A 24,113-nucleotide genomic window follows, 5' to 3' on the forward strand; every position below is an offset into this window, starting at 1 on the left:
TCAAATCCGATAGTCAAGCTTCAGATGCGTGCAACTCTTCTCGCAGTTTAAAAAGACACTGCATCAAAGGAAAGGAGAGGTCTAGTGCTAGAAGTTTAGCATATGCATTTATATCTTTTATAGCAACTGGGAAACTGTACCAGTATGGCTGGGTTGAAAGTCAGGCGTCATTCATTTCATTGCCCCTAAGGAATTCATTAAGGAAGTGGGCAGTGTCGATGCCAGCCCGATGGCATGTTTGTGCTCTGAAAGAGCTGTGACGAGAGGATTAATTCTTACCTGCTGCATGGCTTGCTTGACACCTTCTTTCCAAACCTCATGGGCTCCTCCTGCAATCTATTGAAATGAACATTTTTAGACGCAGAACAAGGCATAAGGTATCGGGGCCAAGCATAAAACCAATCAAAAATAGCTGGACGAATATTATATTTTATAGATCAGTCTCTTACAAATGACTGAAGGGCGCAAAGACAAAGCAGATAAATATGTCAAATCTAGCCAGTCACTGGCTAGAGGCTGGGCTGTTGCTTATTCCTGTTGACCGCTGGATTATCTGCCTAATTAACTTGTAAAGCACCTCCTGTTCCTCTGCCACTGAGACAGCTATATGAGGAAAGAGAGTTCTGAGCTCTGTTGTGAAGGGAGGCTTGGATCCTACAGCACTTTAAAAGATTCTGTAATATCATGGTTTGCTATTTTAACTCTCTTTGCAGATGGGCAAATCATTTTTCCAGAAGGCTATTTAGTGTTGCAGTTGTCTTGAAATGCTCCTTGGTCTGTTAAAATGTAGCTTTAAATCTCAGTGATGAATGTGAACCTCTCAGTTTAACTGCTTGTTGCATCTTTGTATTTTTATGACTTGCAGGGAGCAAAACCAGTCTTGACTCTGAACTTTACTGGCTATTGCCAGTGCATGCAGGCAGTTTTTGACTGCAGATAAATGGTAGACCTAGACTGGAAAGCAGTGGTTTGCCAAGTTAAACATTTGAAATGCTGCAGAAGTGGCCAGCTAGTGATGCTGCAATTAGAAGAGGTAGTCTGGTGAATGGGAACATATTGTATAGCTGGAGCATTGTTAACAGAGTTGTTAAATGAACTTTCAGGGGTAGAGAGAACATTACTTGGATAATAATGTGTGATTGATGGCATCTTTCTAGCCACGGAGCTTGAGTTTCTCTTTGCTTATGGTAGGAAGAAGTGTTGGCAAATGTATGTACTTTTAAACTAGACCTGCAGTCCGCAATGAAGAAATAGGAATAATACAAATTTTTGTAAAACTAAACTTATTAGCAGAACATGCCCAAAGGGCAAAGCTTCTTGCATGGTAAGGCTTAATTCTGAACGAGCAAGTCATATGTAACAGTGACCTAATGACCTGCGGGGTATGAAATAGGTGGCCTGTAAGTCCCAGCGCTGGCACTTGCTGTTGGCAGGACAGGGGAATGACCCACGACGATTGCCACATGCTGCAAAGCTTCCTCGCATTCACTGCTGTTTGCATTCAGCTATCAGTTTATCTACTGACTGCGCAAGCTGCGTCTTATGTAATTAAACTAATTATATCCAAAGTGGAAAAATAGTTTTGTTTTCTTTAGGTACAATGGCATTAATATATGATCACTTCCCAAATTTTTTAACATTGCATGTTGAGATTTGCCATTAAGGTCTGAAGTAATATAAGCCCAATATTTTTTTTTACTGTTGTTGTTGTTGTTATATGATGTGCCATGTAGGTCCTTAACTATGTATTTATACACAAAATTGATGGGGGGGGGGAATTGATTATCTTTTATTATTTCTACAATACATACAGGTTTTTAGGAACTAAAAGTTCCTAAGAACTTGGAAGAAACTTGAGAGGGATTTGGTTGTTAAAATATTGTCTTTGTGGTTAGACTGCAGTCATTTCTTCAGAAGGATGGCGTATAGCCCTTGGAGTCTGATTACCTGATGAACACGCTGGAGGGCAAGACCTGTGTGGCGTGGAGCCCTGCCAGGATCGTTCCCGGTCCTGTGTCCTAGTGGCTTCTGTGCCCGCGAGCATCCCCGTCAGCTGCGTGGGCAGCGCTGCTGTACCCCTGGCCCAGCAGTAAGGGCAGAGGCTCCATCACCTTCCTGCTTGAGTTTGAACCTTCACAGTTTTTCATAGGGATGCTAAGAGCCAGGTTTTGAGAGAAGCACATCTCATCAAAGTTATTCTTGGGTCATAGTGCTCTTCGTCGTTAAGATAATGTGAATTATTCTTTGAGTATACGTCGAGAACTTTCTTTCCCTTTCACATGTTGGGATTTTACTACGCTGAATGTTTATTTTGCCTTTAGGTTAAGCTGTTGTCTGTAAATGCCATAGTAAAAATCTATTTTTCTCTTTTTTTCCTCCAGAAATTTTATGAATAAGAATCAGAAGCCGGTGCTAACAGGCCAGCGGTTCAAAACTAGGAAGAGGGGTAGGTTACGTTACATTTTTAATTTTATTTTCCTCTTTGTTAAAATGATTAGAAACAGGGCAGGTGGAATGACTGCAAGTTCAATAGGATTAAGGTTTTTCTCTCCTTCTCTTCAGCCATGTTAAGAGTGCAGATGTTATTTTTAACTAAGCTCTATGAATTTTATTATTTTCTCTATATATCTTAGGACTTTCTGTAAAATTTGGGTTTATTAGCTATTAAGTCTTGTAGAAGCCTCAGCTGAAAAATTAGATTCTAACTGTGTTTATAGTATATTTACATACGAGGAACAAAACTTATTAGATGTTTGTTTCATCATTCAGGTGTTTCTTAAAATGTCCCTTTCAACTAAGAAAGCAAAATACGAGCTTTTATTTAAAGGTTACGTAAAGAAAATCTGGCTTTTTTGGTTTTGATTTTTGTTTTTATTTCTTTGACTCAAATCAATGCCATCTCTATAAATGAACCTTTCACATCTAAAAAGGAGTTCTCTTGCCTTCCTTCTCTATGAGATGATCAGATCATCTCGTTGGCCTTGCTTTCTGTAACAACAGAGGTCAGAAAGCTCCTGTTTCACAAATATTTACTTCTGCTGTGTTTACTTCTGCTGTGATTTTCTTTATTGTTAAAATGAAACAATTACTATTGCCGAAGTCCCCTTTTTACTCATTGTGATACTGATTTTCTGTAAACATGACCAACAATCTCTTTCCTTATGTACAATATTGCATCAATTTTTAAAGAAAGCTAAGTGGTGCTAATTACACTGATCATCCAGATATTCTGTACAGCGAGTGTCGTCCTAACATGTTTGCTCATACTATACTCGGAGTTCATTTGTCATGGTTTAGGTGTCTGAGAGGAGTGCCCAGCACTGAGGCAGAGAGCAAAAATACATGTAATAAATGATTTATCTTTTTCAGGAAAAAAAATAAGTCTGGTTTGTGAAAAGAAGGCTTAGATTTTTTGCTGTTGCAATAGCAGATGATTATAGCACACACAGTTGGGGTTCCTGTCTGTCATGTAACAGACTTTTTCCATCTTGACTTTCCTGTTTCTGATCAAAAGCTAACACCTGGTCTTAATGTCTTGTGACAGAAAATGTAAATAAGAGCATTTTCTCAGTGTGGATGAGAGAAACAAAAAGAGTTTGTAACCTTTCTCAGAAAATTACAAATTCTATCACGAGTCTGAAGAGCTGAGTGAGTGTCTTAAGATCTAGGATGATCACGAAGTTTGGATGAGAATTGCAAAATAGTTTGGTTCCAGTCGTGTTAAAAAGCAGTGCCAGCTTTCTCTCGTCTCTTCTCCCTTGTACACGTCACTTCTTCAGTTAGCTTGACCAGTGCGGTCTCTTAAATGGAAAATGTCCTTTCTGTGATGCACATACAACATTTGTAGGTATAACTAATTAAAAAAAGAAACCTATATTGTTTATAAATAAATGTCACGATGCTCCAGTAATTAGTGGGATTAACTTTCTGTCAGCATGGCCCAGAACATTGTGCAGTAGCTGTACACTGCATTAACTAGCAACAGCATAGATGTAGCTAGAGGATTGGAATTAACAAGCCCTAAAGAAATACCTGTCAGATCAACCAATAAAACAATCAGATATGCATACTGCTGGATGAATCCAAGGTATTATTGAGTCTAGGTCAGTCAATTATGGTACATATCTTATTTGCTAAAATTGTCTTAGAAAATGTTCTGTCTCTCATAAAGACTTTCTTTTCAGTCCCTGTTTTGCAATGTATTTGGCATAATGAGTCCTCCTATGAATTTGATCTTTGACACCTATTTAATACAAGTAATAATTAGAATAAATAAAGATTTGGAATTCTGTGCCTGTCTCTTGAATTTCTGTTACAATGATTGGAAGTGGCAATAGATATTTGTTGACTACATGGAAGAAGGAAAAGACTTGGGGGGAGTCTGGAAGATTGGGGGGTGGGTTTTTGGGGGTTTTTTGAGAGATTACTTAAATGGGATTGGGGATATTAAATGGCTTTAATATAGAAATCTTAATATGCAAACACTTCTTTATGTGCTTTAAGCATAAAATCTCTTCTTCAAATATGGTGGGTTCCTGGTTGCCTTAATATTTGAGGATCCTGCTTAGAAAATTGTAGATACCTGTTTTCTTCCTGGAGGCAGAGTGCTCGAGGAAGAGAAATGGCTTCCTAGCATGTTTATTCCCTTCTGTTTGTATATACTTTTTCTTTTTTGTATCATAGCAGTGTCACAGACTGTTATGTCTTAGACTTAGACTAGAAGATACTATTAGTTTTTTTTCTCCTGACTTTCAGTATATTATGGAGTCATGAAATTACACCCAGGTAGGAGAGAGTGCAGCTGTGGTTGAAGATGGCATTTCAGTCGCGGAGACTATTCCGTTGTTGTGTAACAGGCAGGCAGGAGGGGGCTGAAACGTGCAAATGCTGGGGGGGTGAGCTGGTTGAGAGATGACTGCCAGTTCTTACTGGTTGATTTGTGTCTCACAATTCTCTTCTTTACTCTTCTGCAGCTCCCAGGAGCACTGGCATCTGAGGAGACAGTGAGGTGTAATACGGCAGTCAGGCATTTAATAAAAATAATTGTCCTTATGAACTCTTATCACTGCCACTAATCTCTGAATGCAAACAATTTTTGAGCTTTCAGAGAGCAAAAGAGGGAGATGATGATATTTTTTTTTCTCTAAAGTTTGAAAGTCTGCTTAGCATCTAAAACATTTTTGAGAGAGGACTATGAAGGAGGAGCTTGTAAATCCCACTCCTTCCAGTTCTATTAGTTGACCTAATAAAAGGTATAAACGTTGCCTCCAGCATATATAGTGACAGGCATTAAAATCAGTTTAAAAAGATTTGAAGGAAGAAAAATGATGTTGTAAAGGGAAGAATGTTCTGAGGGAAGGAGGCATCTCACAGTTCCATATCAAGTTTTTAGCAATCTGGGCAAAGAAAACAGTTTGGTTAGTTCTTAGTATAATCTCTGTACCTGTTGAATACTGCTTTTTTTGGTGAGGGTCAGCAGTAGTTGACCATCTGGCTGGGATTTGTGCTTATGGTGCAGATCCAGGGGATGTGGATTGTATTGACTGCCCTGTACTTGCATGCATGCAAATTAATGTCTTTGTGTCTTCTGAAATGAAACAGGAGGAAAAAGGAATAGCGAAAATTTATGTATCCAGACAGTTGACAAATACCTACGGGACAAAAAGTTTCCTGAAGCATTAACAGGAACAAACTGTGTGTATTGTTTAAAGTAAGCTGACAGGCAATACCTGAGACCCAAGTTTGTTCCCATGGTATAGATAACATAGAGTTAATATCTGCTAAAAAACTGGTGCAAAAAGGTAAATGGCAGCATAAAAAGAAGCTGAGCTAAACAACACATATTACTTTCAGAATGAAAATTATCTAGTAAAAAGTCAACATTAACACCTTTATGTTAACATGAAGTCAGAAGGGGGGTCAAAGAGGGCATCTCATTTGTATTTCACAGAAATATAGTTGTGGGCCTTCTGTTTAAAAGTTAAGATTAATTCTTAAGGAGGGAGGTATGAGTGTACTTGGTGATTTCCTTAGAAGCAAAGAAAGGAAATAAGGATCCGGGAACATGATGAAAATGAAAAGCTGTGTATAGCACTGCTGCATTGGATATTGTATGCATCACATCTGCAAGCTACACCTGCCTCCGCTAGCCTGTGATTGAAACTGTGCTTGTTTAGTAATTATGTACTTGACAGCTCAACATACTGTCACCACTTCTTGATGATGGCTCCTTACTCACCCTGTTGTGCTACATCAGCATATTCCTCTTCAGTACATTAGCTTGGTAGGAAAATGTTTCAATAAAATTATAAATCATTTTTCATGCAATTAGTTTACCTCCTCTTCCTGTGTAAATTTTTAGATTATGATAGACAAGAAAATAGTGGGGTACTCCAGATGACAGGATGACTTCTGGGGCAGGAGAAGAATCTCCTTAAAATAGCTAAGAAATATTAATCATGGTGTTTGTACTGAGCACTGTGTACCCATGATACCAAGCATATAAGACCTTTCAGTTTAGATGTGAACATCTTAAATTTTTAGACAAAATACAGTTGAAAAATTAAAATAGGATTATTTTTTTAACTCCTCTCTTAAGGCAGAACTCTGTCATTTTACTGGTTAATGAGTCATCAGGCTTTTCTTTTTTTTTTTTTCCTCCCCCCTGAAAATAATACATACTTATTTGGTAACCTGAAAGAGAATAATTATACTCAGATACTTGTTTATGAGTGGAGCTGGGTTTCTTGTGTGCAAATAAAACTGCCTGAAGTACACATGCTGAACTACTTATGCTTACTTCAGTAAAAGGCTTGTTTGTTTGTGGTTGGTTGGTTTGTTGCTTGTTTCGGGTTTTAGTATTTCAAGTTGGAAGAGAGCTGCAACTGAATATTTGGTAACGGGTCTGATAGCTTGTTGCGTTAAGAGTTACTGTCGTGTAGGAGTCTGAGGAGTGGCTGGGGGGGAACCCTCCCGTTGAGTCACGAGGTTCAGACAGGACCCCCTTGCTTTCTAAACTCCTTCTCAGAGAGGAGTCTAGGTGCAGCTAAGTCCAGTCCTCGTCTCAGACTTGGTCAACAGTTATTTTCTAAGGACTGTATATGCAGCCATTCATCAGAGTAAAGGCGACAGCGTTAATTTAAACGCGCTGCACCCCCCAGTCTAGTCGTGTTGCATGAACTATCACGGCCACATTAATAAAGAGTGCAGTTTATTAGAGCAACAGATACACAGATTCTTTGGATTACTGGTGATAAATGTACTGTCTGCAAAGCACGTGCAAATACCAAGAGTATGAGTGACACTGCTGGCTATAAACGCGTTAAAGATGATAAAGCAACTCTAGAGAGATTTCTAAGTTTCCCGGGGAGGCACTTGGAATAACCAAGTGTTCGAATCTTACCCAAAGGCATCCCGATGGGGGGGAAGAGAGGCTCAGCCCGTCGACTGATCCCAGAGGTCAGAGTGGTACGCGATGGTGTCTTCCCTAACATTCTCTTTCTCTTAAGCCATTTTATACTATCTTTCACCTTTCGGGTGGAGCTTGAGTGACTCTAGTCATACATCTTTGTTTAGGATTGGTGTAAAGTTTTCTCGCTTCGCTTTTAAAGGTATAGGCTAGGAAAAATTCAAAGCGCAAGCTCAGTGAGGGGTGGTCGCACCTTGGAGGCAGGTAGCTTTTGGAATGGAGGTGTGTTTTGGTGTTATAATGATGTTATAATGAGCAAAGTTCATCAAAGGACAGGATTTTGTCAGAAACATGACAGACTGTTGGCCCAGGATAGCAAATGTGCAGCTTACTGGTCACACACAATACCTTTCAGTTCCCATTTAATTGCAGAGCCTGCCCGCGGCGTCTCCACACCGCTCCACCCTCTGAACAGTACCTTCTTAGAGTCAGCATACCAAGCTCCCCTGGCGTCACTGACGTCTAAGGTTGCAGGCCTAGGGAACTTCCATGGAATGGCCTTGCATGTCAGCCGCATTCTACCCGGGAATCTTCTTCAATGCTGTACCTTACCTAAAAGTGTGAATATAAGTTTAATTTCTAAGTCACCTCCAGCTGTTATCCCACATAGCTCAGATGGGACTCCAGTAGTCCAGTAGAAGCAAGTATGCTTCTCCATAGGCATTTCCCCAGAACACAGGCACGGTTCTTCAGTTTCCCCACTCGACCCTCTCTGGTTTGTCCACCATGGGTATGCCCTGCAGATATGCGAGATGGTTACTCAAATGGCAGACTCCAGATCTTCATCACAGCTGAAAGTCAAGGTAACACAACTGAGCCTGAATATCTCCAAGGTCTGGGGTGAAGTAAAAGCCTGGGAAGAAGTTGCTTGCAGTTCAGAGAAGGGGCATATTGAGTAGTTTATTGGATGACGAGAGGGTGGTAGCGAAGAAGCTAGGCTAGCACTATGATTGTGTGCATCGCTTCAGGACAAGCTGGGTTCGGGAACAGGTGGTTGCATGAGCGATGCACACAATCATAGTGCCATATGTATATAGTTATCCATGGAGCTGAGCAATCCTCAGCTTTGGTCTGAGGAGGTCAGCTTTGGGGGATGGGGCAGCACCCCACTTGGAGATAGGTAATAGAGTCAACAAACCACTAAAAGCTAGGCGTAGCAGGGGATTTCTGGAAAATAATGTGATGCTTCATTTTTCCGGTGCTGCTGAGCACTTGACAGACAGCCCTGGAGCTGCTGTTGGCTGCGTGCTGCCAGGTTCCTTGGAAGGACGGGTTGACTAGACCCCTGAGCTTCCCAGTGGCCTGGGACACTGAGCGGGAGGGACTGCTTGTGCTTTCTGTGTACAGTTGTTATGGGGGTAGGGAATGGATTGAAAGAGGGGGAGAATGTGCAAGTGATGCACTGATGATGGTAGATGATGGCACACCCCAGATACATGCAGGGGAACAAGAAGAGAGAGAAACATTTATGTATTAGAAATACTAAAGCTGATAAAAGTAGGCATTGTGTGTAAGAAAGTTATTTAATTGCTGTAAGGCTAATGTGGCTGGAGGAAAGAGATTAGGGGAAGAAAGGCTATTGGAAACCAAGGTCTTTTGGTTAATATTTGGGATAAAAAGCTGCATTATGAGTTGCAGAGAAAGGAAACCTGCAGCCAGAGGATGAGTAATGCCTCTTCTCCCAAAAAGCCTGCAAGGGTTGCAGCTGTCATGTTTCAGACTGCATATGTTTAGACAGGAATTTTACCAATCCTTATTCATCTTAGTAGCTGTAATCCCTGGATTTGTCTCCTGGATATAATATGTGCAGGTTTTTTAAATAACTTGTATCAACATTTGTGTCAGCAGGTGATAACAAACTATTTTGGTCTTTTGAGTGTCACAGAACAGCTCACAGTTGCATTTCTGAAGTTCAGAGTTATTTTGATGGTAACAAGCATTTTGTATGTCCCCTTGTATAAAGTCAGGACTTGCTTTGCTAAGAAGCTTCAAGTGTCTGTGGTAAGCTGTTAACAGCCTGCAAGAGAAAGCAGCAGGAGGTATGGGTAAATCTACCTAGCTTTATCTGGAGGTTGCAGTTACATCTGTTGGGGCTAATGACCTTAACATAGGGATGTTGTCTGGGGGTCAGACTGTACCTTAATTGAGTTCAACTAGGGACAGTTGTAGAAAATCCGATGTGAGCGCTGCATTTCTGTGTTCCTAGCGCTGCTTAGGTCTGTGAATATGAAAGATAAATTCTTGGTTATGCCATTTGGCAGGGTCCTAAATGTTTTCACAAAAAGTATTTTTATGAATACCTTGATCTCTTTTCCTGAAGACTTGTCTTTTTGAAAACATTTTAGATATGTGACCATAGTTATTTAAAGAAAAATATCAAGAAATGAAAAATGGAATATTCTTACAGTGAGATTTACAGATAACTGACCTACCCTTTATTCTGCTATTGGATTTAACAATGCAGAATGATATGCACATTTGATAACATCTTCAACAAGAGAAGCAAGGGTATGAAATTTGAAAACAATTTCAGTAGTTGCTTCTCTTCCCTTTTATGTATTTATTCCTGTGTGTTTGGATGTGTTTTGGTATTTTGGGGGGATGAGGAGGAGAGGGAAGCAAGGGTAAACACTGCAAAATTTCCAGAGGCAATAAAAGCCAACCAAACAAACTTTTGGTGCATTGACCAGAACGGGAAGAATATGTTTAGGTGCCATGGTCATTTCAATTGCTGGCTGATAGAGGATTTCAAACAGAAAGTTTCAAACTGACTCTCTCTCCTTTTCCTTTATCTCTGTTCCAGATGAAAAGGAGAAATTTGAACCCACAGTCTTCAGGGATACGATTGTCCAAGGCCTCAATGAAGCTGGGAGTGACCTGGAGGCTATAGCCAAGTTTCTGGATGCAACTGGCTCACGGCTTGATTATCGCCGCTATGCTGACACACTCTTTGATATTTTGGTAGCTGGCAGCATGCTAGGTAAACTGCGGTGTACCTAATGCAGGATTTTAAGGATCAGCCTTGCTTCTTTTAAGATGCTGTCTTCCCTTACAAAGTGGAAACTATAAACTATATTACAGTTTCACTTATAGATACTTTTTGGATCTCATATCATAGAATTGTTTATTGTCTGTAGTGCAGTAATGCTTGGGGACTTGATTGTGTGAGGCATTCTGCAAATGCCACAAAAAATGGATACTGTTCTGAGAAGCCTTCAGTCTGAGCTGAAACAGCATATAAATGCAACAGCAAAGAAAATGAGAGAGACGCGAACTAGGGGAAACAGAGGAATTTAGTAGCATGAAAAGGTGTAAGACAGCACTCCAGGTTATTAGCTGTTGCAAAGCTTACTTTGTAGGCGTTGCAACAAAGGCTAGCTAAGAGGAGAAGTGAAGGATAATGAGGAGTGCTTAGTGAATGTTCATGGGGCATTTCTCCCAGGTATCACTGGCAGCATGGGCAAAACCACGCCTTTCACCTTCCTCTGTATTTTGAATAAGTTGGCTCTTTTTACTGGTCATGTTGGTTTGATTCCTGCTTCCTGCTCTTTGGTATGTAAGACGAAAAGACGTTTTTGTAAGACTTGAGGTAATGCAGGAAACAAAAGGCAGTGGAAATATCTAGGAAAAAAGCTCTCAACAAAATAAGCCAAGAGAAGACTTTTACAGCAGTGTTTTGAATGCTTACGTGGGCCTGGTAAGCATTAGAGGGGTTAGGGAGATGTTCCAAGTCCTCAAATTAGTAACAGACTTTTCTCTTTGGAAAGGATTTACATTATTGTGGTGTTTAAAGTAGTAGTTAAAATATGTGCAAGGGTTATGCTCCAACCCATACTTACTGGATCACACTCGGTGCTCTCAAAACCAGCTAAGAATCCTTAGTGTGACCTGAATCTCTCAGGGCTGTGTGATCTAAGGTGCAGCATATCAGCCAGCTGTCCCTTCTGTCAAGTGCCACCACAGCCTCGCAAAGCTCTGTCTCTCTCTGTTCCCCCCTCTCCCCTGCTAGCTCTTACCCTTGCCTTTTGCCTCAGTGATACAAATATAAGACTTATTAGACTTATTAAATCTTATAGAACATTCTCTAAAGTGAGAAATTGTTTCTTGCCTTTTTTTTTTTTTTTTTTTGCTTTCTTTTAGCTCCTGGAGGCACACGCATAGATGATAATGACAAGACCAAGATGACCAACCACTGTGTATTTTTTGCAGATGAAGATCATGATGCCATCCGAAATTATGCTCAGGTCAGTAAAGGCGTGGTTGATTACTGTTTTCCATTTATGTATCGAAAGGGATTACAGTGGAACATCTGCAGACTGTCTAGGCTGCAATAGGCTAGTTACAGGGCAATTGAAAATCCGGTTAACCAGTAATCTGCCCTAACCTATAAATTTAGGTAAGAAAATAGAATGTCTAAGATAATCTGATCACAGCTGGCAATGCTTTCTTTTACAGAAAGCAGTCTTACTTATTTCAGTCTGCTGTTGGTTCAGTATATTTTTAGATACCATCCTTATTATTTTTGTTGACCTTTTCTGTATGCAGCCTGAAAGATTTCTATGAACATATTTTTAGAAACACTGAAGTATATGAATGACAAAAAATATAAAGCTCACGCCTCCAACCTTTAGTTGTATAACTAGTTAGGAATTGGGCATATATTCCAAGAGCTTTCATTTCTCCTATGTGTGTGATATATAATTTCTTTTTGCAGGAATAAGTCTTGCACAAATAGGTCTATGAAATTAACACAAATAAGCAATGAAGCCTAAAACATTACTGAAGAGAAGCTAACGTTGTGTAACTCCTTAATGGAAGATAATAATTGTATGAGAAAATACAGTAAGAATTCTATTGAAAGTTCAAAGCCACTGTGCAATTTTGGATATGAGTAGGATTGCATAAAAATGCAATACCATTGAAACTCCTGTACGTCAAAAGTCTGTTGTTAATTGAGTAACATATTTATCTTTTGAAATAACTAGTTATTATTGGGATGCTGGAGTCAGTAATTGAAAGCATAAAAGCCACTGTCCCTGCTAAGGTTTTGAGGGTGGTAAGTTGCTGAAAAGGTGCATGGTTGATTTAAAGAGCGCTGGGATCAGAATCTGCATCGGTAACAAATGTTTGCTAAATAGCAGAAAGCTCCTTTAAAAACACATCTTTGATAACCTGAAGAAGTGAAATATACTTATTTCTGGAAAGGGAGTCAATATATATATCTTGTGAATCAGCTTTATCATCTCTTAACAGGCCATTACACTTCAGGAAAATCTCTGTTATTGGTAAAAGCATTGATTCTGTTGCCTTGACTTCTAATATTTTAACGGTTTAATAATAAAAATGGCAGTACCAGTCCTCTAAGGAGAAATTTAAATTTAAAATAAAAGGTTGCATGTTGGAGAATGGAAAGGAAGGCTTCAGGATTTGAAGCAGTGGCATTTTCAATGTATTCTCTACATTTCAAACCAAAAGCCACCAAAATAAGTCAACGTTTCATAGTTAATGCCTGAAGATATGTATCCTTTTATAGACTTTGCCATTTTTTTTTCATGCATAATGGGAAATAGAGCTCTTACTGTATTATGAAAAAGTGGAGCTAGGCTAAAATAGTGTTTGGAGCTTCCTTATCTTCTAGGTAATTTCTTACTCTGACTCTCAAATGAACCAGTAGTGTGGCTATTTTTTGTGGTTTTGGTCACAGAAACAATTTAGAGAGTGAAAAGTCTTCAAGAAAAAAGACTAAAGCTAGTGTTGGTATTTTAGCAAATTATGTGCTTATGAAGTGTACTTCTGTCATTTACAGGGACTTAGAAAAATAAACAAAATTTTGTTTGGAAATATGAACAAGATGCTAGCTTACATTTTCATCTTGCACCTTATTTTACGCTTTATTTTATTAGAATTCTATGTGTCTCTGCTTCTCAGCATGGCTACAACTTGACTTTCACGTGTTCTGAGCCAAAATACTACCATTTAGGATGTTTGGCTGTATTTTATATTCTCTGAAAAGTGAATTGAAACTTTCTAAACTTGTTTCTCCCCCCACTACTGTCCAGCCTGACAATAATGTCATTTGTTCCCCATGTAAACCTTTTTACCTGGGACAGCAAGTCATATGTTTTGTGCCCTTTGTACAGTAGTGAGAGCAGTGATTTGTTTATTTAATTTCTTATCTCTCCCTTCTTCTGTCTGAATGCAGCCCGCACCTGTGCTGCTTCTGCTTTCATAATCTGTGGTCGCATGACAGGAAACAAATGGTGGAAACTGGAGAACAAGTGTTTCCAAGAACATACTTGTTGTAAAAGCTTTGTCAAATGTTCTTCCTCTTTCCCTGGTAGTAGTGTGTTTTGTTGTAAGCATTCCCGTTAGTGGATTTGACAAAGATCCCACATCTACTGAAGATGCCCAGCAGTGCTACCTGACTGCCTCACTCCATCGGTTTATATCTGACAGCTTCCCCGGAGAGCTGCATTACTAGGGGAAAGGTGCAGAGTTACCTCCTCCTCCGCCTCCTTGCCTCTGCTTTTGATCTATGGATAGCATGAAAAGTAGAGTAGGAATAAAATTTTGAGAAATACGAAAAAGATGACTCTCAAACTGCAGTAAATTCTCTGATTCAAACATTGCTCTATGAAGCAAGAATTACAAAACTTGTATTTTTCTGCTTGTGAACAAACTAATAGAGAAGGATGTTTCATGGTCTGCCATGAGACAGACAACACAGCAGATGACTGCAGAAGTATCATTCTACTGGCTGCTTATTTCCTGGAAACAATGTCTAAAGGAATACTGTGCAGTGGAATGTTAGAGTGTAAGAAGCCGGCAGTGCTTCCTACTTTTTATTTCCTGCTGTGGAGATAATAAAAAGAAAAAATTGTCATATCATGGATTAGTCAAAGATACTCTTTATGGATTCAGTAGTGGCAGTCTTGTTTCCCTTTGCCTTTTTTGTAAAGAAGGATGGCTGCAATTGTTACTTTTTTTAAGTTAATCTGTGTTTATCTTTAGGTCTTCAATAAACTTATCAGGAGATACAAATACCTGGAGAAAGCGTTTGAAGATGAAATCAAAAAGGTAATGTTGGTAGCAGTCTCCTCTTGAGCGTTAATATTTTTTACCCTGTGTCTGATAGAATTGTATATGTACAAATGTGGTGCTGTTATGTATTTTATTTAGCTCTACTGGAAAAGAGGATGGAATCTACAGGTAGCAGCTTTTGTCTGCAAATTTAGCTCTGTGGGAATACTGCTGGCAGCACTTGATATAGAGTAATTCTGAATGAATGCTTCCTCTGGTTGCTTTGACCAAACTCACCTTCTTATCCCAGGCTTTTCTGTGTAGAACTTTGATATACTTTGGGGTATAGTTCTTAATGAGAGGTGGTGTTACTGTCCTCCTGCTAATAAACAGCTCTCTCTGGTTTTTTCCATAGAATAAATGCAAATCTGCTGTGCAGAATGTCACTTGATGTATGAGTATTAAACCACTCTTGCATTGTGGAATGAATCCTAACCACAAGTTTTTGTATTCGAGGCCATAGATATGTGCAAGAGAAAGTCATCACCACCGGCAGAGTGCTCAGGATTAGCCTGTTAGACTGTAGTGGATATTCGTGGATACTGTTTTGTTTTGTGATACTGAATTCTAAGGAGACAGGAGAAACCTGGGTAGAAATTTTTGAAAAACAAAATACAGATTTGTTTTGTCTATTTTGAGTTCCTAGTAACAGATGTAAATATCTTTTTCTAATGGCCTGAGTAAGTAATAAACACTGTGCTGTAAGTTAACAGGCATGCTGATAATGGCAAAACCTGTCCTATGACTAAAATACCATGTTTGTTAAAAGTAAAAGTGTATTTCCATATTATTTAAACATTAGAAAGATTGCTGCAAGGGTCAAGTGAGGGTAAGTCTGGAGCATGATGCCTCACCACCACCTCTTGTGGCCGAATAAATTTGGCTCTGATTTATACATTCTTGCTCGTATAGGAAATTATTTTTGCGCTTGTGGCCAGCATGCCTATTAACTGATGCTGATTGCTCAATACATCATTCTAAAGACCTAAATTTACCTCTATCCCCACACAAATCTAATGTTCTTGTTGTTAATTACTATAATCATTGACATGAGAAGCGCTGACTCATAGCATTCAAGTTTCGGAGAGTGTTCAGCATATTGAGCAAATGCCATGTCAATTCAAGCCGCCTCCTCTCTCTTCTGTAACTTGCTTAGGTTTGAATCCTTCAAGTTTCTAAGAATTCACTTTGCACACTTAGTAACAAGAGGAGACTATGGTTAACGTATAATAATTTGACTTTCAGCTGAGGAACAAGTGGCTCTGATCTGAAGATTAGCCATACGCTAGCTTGAGAGAAAGCAATAATTTGAGGTCCAGTGTGACTGGAGTCATGATACTAATTTAAAGCCATTGGAAGCATCCTAGCCATGGCAGCACGGGGTCAGAGTGGGCTTGTTCACCTTGCAGACTGCAAATCTCAATTTTACGTACATGCTTTTTGTATATTTTTTCAGTGTCAGATTACATCATGTATAACAGATCACAAGATTAGGTTTGCATAGTGGTCGTAGGCTGGGGGGTAACTTTTCCATCTGCCCTTCCATCACCACCCTTAGCTCTGTGCTCTAGTGTGAATCTTGGTGTGGCTCCTGAGGACCTGGCCTTTCAGCGTGGGTGCCAGGTACGCTCTCCTCCTCAGTTAGTGCAGTTTATCTAAGAATTAGAAACGAGGAAGGTGGTTGTGAAGGTTTGGGCCTGTGTATCACACCTGCGCTGTCATTGCCTTAAAAACCTTGAGGACCATTCGTAGATGCCTTTTGCTTACCTTCTCCCTCCCCCTGCTTGTGTGAACCCAAGAAGTCAGTGTCTTCTCACTGATGAGGCAGCTGGGTTTTTAACTATTTAATACTTTAATCACTGTGTGCAATAACTTGTATGAGAGTAGCTGCTCATAGAGCATCAGAAGATAGATACATTAGTATTTCTAGAAGGTGTTTCTGCAAGATCTCGTGGTTCAAAGACTACTGCAATTAGTTGGTGGTTAGAAAAGGAAGGGAGCGACTCCTTGATGTTGTTTCATGGGTCACTGTCCCAGCAATGAAAGTGATTTTTCTGGCATATTCATTAGGCAGCTAGAGCACTTGGGGGAATATTAGCTCTTCTCACAGAAAAAGTCATGGTAAAAAAACCAAGGCAATACCAGCAATTTCACTCTAAAGAAGCAGATGGTATCAGTGGGACTTCTCTTTCAAGAGAGATTCTCTTAAATTGCAGTATTTGTACAAGTATTTGCTTTGTCTTCTAGTTCATAATTTTGTCTTTAGGACGTTATTATTTCCCAGCACCTTTCCCTTTTTTTGTCTGCTTCTAGCTTTCAAATGTTTTATTTTTTAACTCACTCTCCCCCAAAATTGCCAGTTATTCTTTCTTCTAGTGACATAAGCAAACCATACAAACCAAATTTTTACATTTAAATTATTTTGTGAAAGCAATTTCAACAGAAGACAAAGATGCTTAAGTGCATTGCTCCCTTGCTGTTTTTTTTATATAGGCAGCTTAAGTTCATATGAGCACTGCCCAGTGTACTGGCATAGACCTATGACAACATTTTGCAATAATTTCAGTAAAATTCTTAGTTCCAAATTTATGTTCATCTTTCTTACATATGTATTTCTGTTCAGGTCAGTGGATGAAGAATGCCATATTAGCTGTCGATACAGTGTGTTTGCATGTTTAAGGACCATTCTATATAGGGTTTTTATTATCAAAATTGGGATAAAGTACAAATGGTACTTTACAGTGGTAAATATTACTGAGTCATATGAGGACATCTGAAGTACTGGGAGATGTTATGAGATCCTTTGTTCGTGTTCCTACTTTCCTAATGAAAGAACCCTAAATCAAGCTGGGAATTATGAAATAAGAGGAGACTGATATTCTGAGATCAAATGGGGAGTAAACAGAGATGCTTTAAGTCAGCTACATGAAAGGCAAGAATCAGTCAGCGGGTGTCTGTTGTTAAGTTAGCTGCCTTCTCTGTTGCTGACAATTCAGTGCTGTCTACAGACGTGACAAACTGTCAGATGCCAAAGCAACAGACCACTTCAGATAATGAAGATATAAAAAGACATCACACTCCCTATGTGGATGAAATTCCTTAATTTTCACTATTAAGGTTTCCAGATTGCAAGAGGAGAGCAGAAGCACTAGTTTTTCTTGTAGGCTTTTTAATGTTGCGTGTGTGTCTTTACTTGGGCATATCTTTTATGCCCAGAATTTGTGCCTAAAAGACTTTTTCTTTAAAGACAAACATAGCATGGAACAGCACATTAGGTCTGGTCTTGTGCTTATTAGGCATTCTGAACTCCCACTTAAATAGGTGGGAGTTCTTATAGCTATGATAAAAATACAAAATTGTGAGCCAGAACTGCGCATTTTATGCCTGGAATCAGGCTGTGTCTGTAACAAAAGCAGTAATGCCAGTGCTTGGCTAACAGCAGGGAAGCATCAGCGTGGAGAACTTTCTGTGGGTGGTTTGGTACTATTCTAAAGTGACTTGGACATTTTGTGACTTCCCTGCTGAGGTTTGTAATCGTGATGGTAAAAGAAGAGCTCTTAAAGTAATCAGCAGTAAAAATGTGAAACAACAGCTTTGAACTGAACATTTTGTTCTTTTTGATGGTTTTTAAGTGGGCTTATTAAAGGTTTTGATTCTTCCTATCATCCAGTCTCCCTTTAAATTAGGCTATGTTTCACAATTGCTTGAAAGTGTAGAATAATATCCTTGAACAGCAGAAAATGACATGTATAAGTTTATTTGAGCTGCTTTTCAAAAATATTAGTAAAACAAAAATTATGCTAGTAGCACCAATAGTACTTTAAGTAGTGAGAGACATGTAGAAGGCGAGGTTCCTGCTCAAAACATACTGCAGTGGTGTACAGTTCAAGAACACTATAATTGAGATTCATGCTAAGAGACTTGCAAGAAGCATGTTTCAAAGGAAAGGGAGGAGGATGAGCCTGTGAACTTCACAGATACATGATTTCAGACCTTCCAAAACATTTGAACAAATACAGATTTCTCAAAACTAGAGCTGATAAATGTTTGGATGTTCTTCTCTTAGAATCATCCTCCACTTTGGACTGCATAACTCTGGCTTTGCAGCTGGATTTACTGCCGGTGTTTGCTTTCGTGACTCAAATCTGAAGTGAATGGGTATAACAGTTCACGGTCTACTCATTACTGACAAAACCCAATGCAGGTTACAGTTCAGAAGTATGTAAAAACCTGGTCTGTCATGTTAAAGTAATCAGTGTGACCACTTTCTAATCAAAATCCTCATCTGTTGCTTATATGCAAGCAGAGGGAGTAAGAGTTAAGTAGCCTACACAAAAATCTAAAGCCATTTCCTCTCTGTTAACAGTCTCAGTCTCAGTACTTACAGTAAAGAGCAAAAGGTCTAATTCAGATTTTTTTCTTGTGCAGATCTCATTTTGGTACAGTATTGCTGATAAAGCTTGCATAAAGAAAACTTGAAATCCCCAGGCCTCTATTTTACACTAGACTTATATTGAAATTCTGTTAAAATGTTTTCAGTCTTCCCATTAAATGTGGCCCTGGAGTTCCTTTACCTGCACCATTATATATACCAGTTAATTGCTGCATTTGAAAATACAGCACATCACTTGTTTCTCATCCATATATTTAGAAATAATAATTCCATTCATCTGCATCCCAAATTTTTCTTACATTTTTTGGTTGTGAGTCACAGTTTGTTGAAACAAAATTATACCTTGAGATTTTACAGTTTCATAATTTTTCTTTTAAGCTAAAACTGCATGTTGCAATCATTTGGCTGAAGCCCACTAAAAAAAACCAAATGATTTGTCTGTGGCTGAATCATTCAGGCCTATGTAAGCTATAATTTAAAGCTGATGCTATTATGTAAGTACTACTGTATGAATGAGGATTTTTTTGTTTTGTTTTGTTCACTGATACAGAGCAGAGCTATTCATAAAACACTGCATGAGTTTTAATAACTTACTTCATTAGTTATCTGGATTTTTAAAATATCACTGCATTCAGAAAGGTTTCCAATTAACGATAAGCTGCTTAGATGTCTTAGAGAAGAGCTCTCACTGTCCATGGTAACAAACAAGCTCAGGGACATGACTGATATTCTGTCCCTTTGTATGGGCAGGTTTTGGTAATTAAGAAATACTGTTAAATTGGAAACTGGGTGGGAATTTTCCATCAGAATGAGCTGTTCTGCTTTGATTGCATCTGTTGTTCATTTGGAGAAGGAAAAAGGGTGTCATGACAGCAGAAGGTAGTTGAATAAAGCACTGGTGGCTGAAGAAGGAAATGAGAATTCCTTTTTAACTCCAGAAATGGATATCTGCAGTCTTTTTCTTTTTTCTTTTAGTGATGGTAAAGCTGTAAGCTAGCTTCTGATGGAGTCAGCAGCTTTTTGCAATGAATGAAGCTGCCCTTTGCTGTCTAGCCTCCTTCTTCCCATCATCCATATTGTGATTGCTAACATGTTAAGAAAACATTATTGTTAATGGTAATGATATTGGCAAAATCTCATTTAGCACAACTTTTTTCCTCATGTAAAGGATAAGAGGTGTAATGTACTTCTTCAATACGCTTTCAAGTCATTCATTTTAACATATGAAATTAAGATATTTTAAAAAGACTTAATTGCCATTTTTAGACTTTAAGAGGTAAATATGTAGTTCTGATCTTCTAGCACTTAAGATGGTGAGATTTGTAATTTTTTTCTCAAGCTAGTTGTTTCCTCTTGTAATTAGTAGTGGGAATGGCAAGGTCTTAAAGCAGCTTTTGTTCCTGTCTGTCCTTTGTCAGCTTTATCAGGAATGTCTGAACTTGAAATATATTTCTTATTTTAGCCAATAGAAAATCTGTTGTAATTGTGCTGTGTTCCCTTCCCAAAAGGAAAACAGGAAACTTTCTCATCCTTTTATTGTTCACATGAGTAATAGTTTTTGTAAGCTAGAAAAGGAACTGCAACGGTGTGGGTCTTAGTCCAAAGTCTGAAGATGTGAATGAGCAGGCTCCTGTCAGCCTGTTGAAATCAGCAAGTCTCCGATCCTGTAATTTCTGTGGGTCTCAAGCCTTTAACAAGCACTTTTATTTCTACACATATATATGTGTATTTGGAGAAGACAGGCCTTGTCTCCCTGAGTAAGGCCATATTCCACATGCTTGTGTCCTTACAGAAAGTGAAATAAGTGATCGGTGAAGTGGCACTGCTATGCTTCAGGACAGATTTTGACGTGATTGCTATTAATTATAGTGGGACTTCTTGAGAAGTAAGAGATTAAACTGTCTGCTAATATTCATCTCTACCTGTTATCATTGCCTATGGCTCAAATATATCTTTTTTTTTTTTTTTTCTTGTCTGACCCACAGCTTCTGCTGTTTCTTAAAGCCTTTACTGAGACAGAACAGACAAAGCTGGCAATGCTTTCTGGCATCCTCTTAGCCAACGGGACTCTTCCTGCTACAATTTTAACAAGCCTCTTCACTGACAATATAGTCAAAGAAGGTAATTTTCTATATGATCTTTTTTCTTACATTAGCTTTAATTGGAGATATATTTTATTGCAACATATTTTATATGTTGGAAGCCTGCAACTGTACAACTGAAATCAGTATTTTAAAGCAGAAGCGTATATAGACAGCAACAGCCAACATACTTTGTGAAATCTAATAAGAGGGCAGTCAAGTATAGGAAAAAAAGCAACAGAAAGCAAAAATAAACCACAAAGGATTTATGATTTTTGGAAGTTATATGTGTGTTTGCAAAATTGTAGAATATACGTATTATTGTGATACTATAAAAGTGTGAAGTATAATATCTTTTCCTGCAATATGCCTACTAGCATTTTTGCAAGTGTTGCCAATATCTTGTGCATGTGAGTGTGAGGTGGGACAGAGAGCACATGCAGGCCAACTGGATATTGCAGAAGAAGAAAAAATATTCAAACTCTCATTTTGCCTTCATACCAGTAGTGATCAGCGTTTGACACACTTCCTCATGGACTCGTATTTACCATATGATGAGTAACTGCTCTTTCAATCTTAGGGTATAATGCCTTTTTGAGATGGCTTTTTTTTCTTTTTTTTTGAGGGTTTTTATTTAGTTATTTATTTATAGCCATCTACCTTGGAGTCCTGATTTTCCAAATGCTTGCTCAACAATGTCTTTCTCTTCCAGTTACTGACTACCTGGAATAATTGCAAATGCACTGTCAGCGTTGAACAGTTTTCATTAAATCTTTTTGGTTTTGTTAAAGAGCTATGTATTAGTTAAAATGTATTCTAACTTTAATTTAAAAAAAAAAAAAACTGTTCTAACTTCATGTTCTCATTTGCAGCACGCTAACCATTACATTTGTTTTCTAAATGCTGCAGAAAGAAAAGCCGCAGCTGCAGCTTTGCTCTGTCATCACCCACAGCTTTTGGAATCAGAATTAAACTAGGAGAAAATTCAAACAAAAGCACTAATCCATGTCTTAGGGTGATGGCCTGTAATGTTTTTAAATCAAAGTCTGTTCCTAGTTATGGGAACACAAGAGGCATCTGAAAACTCAAATTGTTAAAGCTCAAGTAATTTGTTATATTTTAAATTTAACATTTTAAGAATACAATTGTTATGTACAAATTCTAGTACAAATTCCATTTGCATCATGAACTTCTGTTTCTAGGAGCCCCAAACTTTTGTTTAGGTTACATATACTTTTGGTTCTTGGTTTATATATACTAAAAATGTATCCGTGTCAGCATTTGAGGAAAAGATTGTTCAATCAGTGTTCTGGAATAGATCTTTTACAGAAGAATAATTAAAGATGTGAAGATAAATGAAAAACAGGAAAAAGATCAAGGCTTAAAACATAGATCATATAAACTTGATACTTTCTTTGATTTACAAAAAACAATGCTGCAGGCAAGTGAGGTTAAAATACATGAGGAAAGACTTATCTGAGGGAGTCGTTGATCAGCATGGCAATTGTAACATTGGCAAAAAAATGGCTGAAAGGGAGAGAGGATAGATTGTGCTAATAGGAGATCTGTCAAGTTTGAGGACAAATATCTAATTCATTTTACGATTACCCTTTTTCAGTGTCATCATTACTTCCACTGTGATGTATAGATGGGAAAAAATGTCTTTTTGGGGATGGCTGACGTATTTCTAGCAGAGACAGAGAAAGGTCTAGGCAGTGGTGAAACCTCATCAGTGTTAAGTGTACCCTTATTGTCACCCATGCTGAAAAAACAGTGCAAATGCAAAGAGTGGCTAACGGCGTTAATCAATTAAATGAATGGCTAAAGTTGCTTTCTGCAAATAGGGAAAAAAAACAGAAAAAGAGAAGAGCTATTTAAAGGAAAAGACAGTGGCAGCACATGAATGGAGTGTAGGAACTGGCCAATGATAAATTTGGACTGTAAATTAGAAGTAAGTTTGAAAATATGTGTGGGTAGTGAAGCCCTAGAACAACTTCCCTCTAATATTTGTACTGGCATAAAACTTGTTTTGTGTTAAGCTAAAACTTGAAAAAGGGTTTAGGACGTGGGTATTAGGGACAGTGCTTGGCGACAGAGACCACAGAGTTCCATTCGATGTTGGTATTGAACTCAATAAGCACATCAGATACGCTGAACTGTGTTTGCAGGTTCAGAAATTACAGGTGGACGTTACACCTAGGTCCCCTGTTGGTTGACCAGGCTTTTGTCAGTTTTGACCAGTCAGCCCACAGACCTTATGGTTGCTGCATCATGCTGGTTGTACTTGGAACCTGCTGTACAACAGGTAAAACAAGCCCAAAGTAGTATTTGTAGGCCTCTCTTGGTGTGGCATTGTGCATCCATGGTTCCATCCAGGATCCTTCTCTAAGGATCATGCCTTACGACTAAGCTCTTGAAATAAGGTTGCCAAAACTGTTGTAACAGTCAAGATCTGTAATGAATGTTAATGACGCTTACACTGCTCTGGGAATAATCTCTTCTGTTCTTGTTTGATGACTCATTTAGTCAATGTATCCTAGAAATAAAAAGAATGGGTATCTATCTAGAAAGTGGCTAAGAATGACGAAGCTACTTCCTACCAGCTAGCTCTTAGAGCTTCAGGACTGTTTGGAGGTGAAACAGAAAATTATAACAATCAGCTGTAGCATAGTATACCATTATCATTATCACCACCCTCAACAGCACTGTAAATGTTGATATGAGTGTAGCATGGAGAAGCATAACTGGCCTACAGGGGACCTTCCTCAGGGGTGAGCTCGGTCTCCATCTCTGAGACCTTTCAGCTTCCTTCAGCTCCCTGCACTTGCCGCTTGCGACCAACAAGCCGGAGCAGAGCTGTGATGGTGCTGCTCTAGGAAATACGAGGTGTGGGGCTAATGGTTTCTTAGCTCCCCTGGGAAAGCTACAGCTAGCAGAGGTAGAGTTTGTTTGATTTAATGCACAAAATACTAAGTTTTGCCTTGAGGGAAGGAATTTTTCCACTTAAAATAGTATTTGTGTCTGGTCCTACCAGCTGCTAAATGCCTCCTGGGAGGACGGGGTACAATTGGTTACCTTGAAGTTGCAAAGT

General features: G+C 38.7%; 1 protein-coding gene across 1 annotated transcript in view; it reads left to right on the forward strand.

Annotated features, from left to right (window-relative positions):
- The window catches only part of BZW2 (basic leucine zipper and W2 domains 2), a 60,805-nt gene that overhangs the window by 20,223 nt on the left and 16,469 nt on the right, over window positions 1–24,113 (forward strand). Inside the window, exons 2-6 of the mRNA XM_075492919.1 lie at window positions 2,382–2,446; window positions 10,272–10,448; window positions 11,609–11,712; window positions 14,480–14,545; window positions 20,927–21,062. Of these exons, the coding sequence (XP_075349034.1) occupies window positions 2,389–2,446; window positions 10,272–10,448; window positions 11,609–11,712; window positions 14,480–14,545; window positions 20,927–21,062 (541 nt within the window). The 5' untranslated portion in view covers window positions 2,382–2,388. The remainder of the gene's footprint in view (window positions 1–2,381; window positions 2,447–10,271; window positions 10,449–11,608; window positions 11,713–14,479; window positions 14,546–20,926; window positions 21,063–24,113) is intronic.

The sequence above is a fragment of the Mycteria americana genome, chromosome 2, assembly GCF_035582795.1.
Source record: "Mycteria americana isolate JAX WOST 10 ecotype Jacksonville Zoo and Gardens chromosome 2, USCA_MyAme_1.0, whole genome shotgun sequence".
Classification (NCBI taxonomy): Eukaryota; Metazoa; Chordata; class Aves; order Ciconiiformes; family Ciconiidae; genus Mycteria; species Mycteria americana.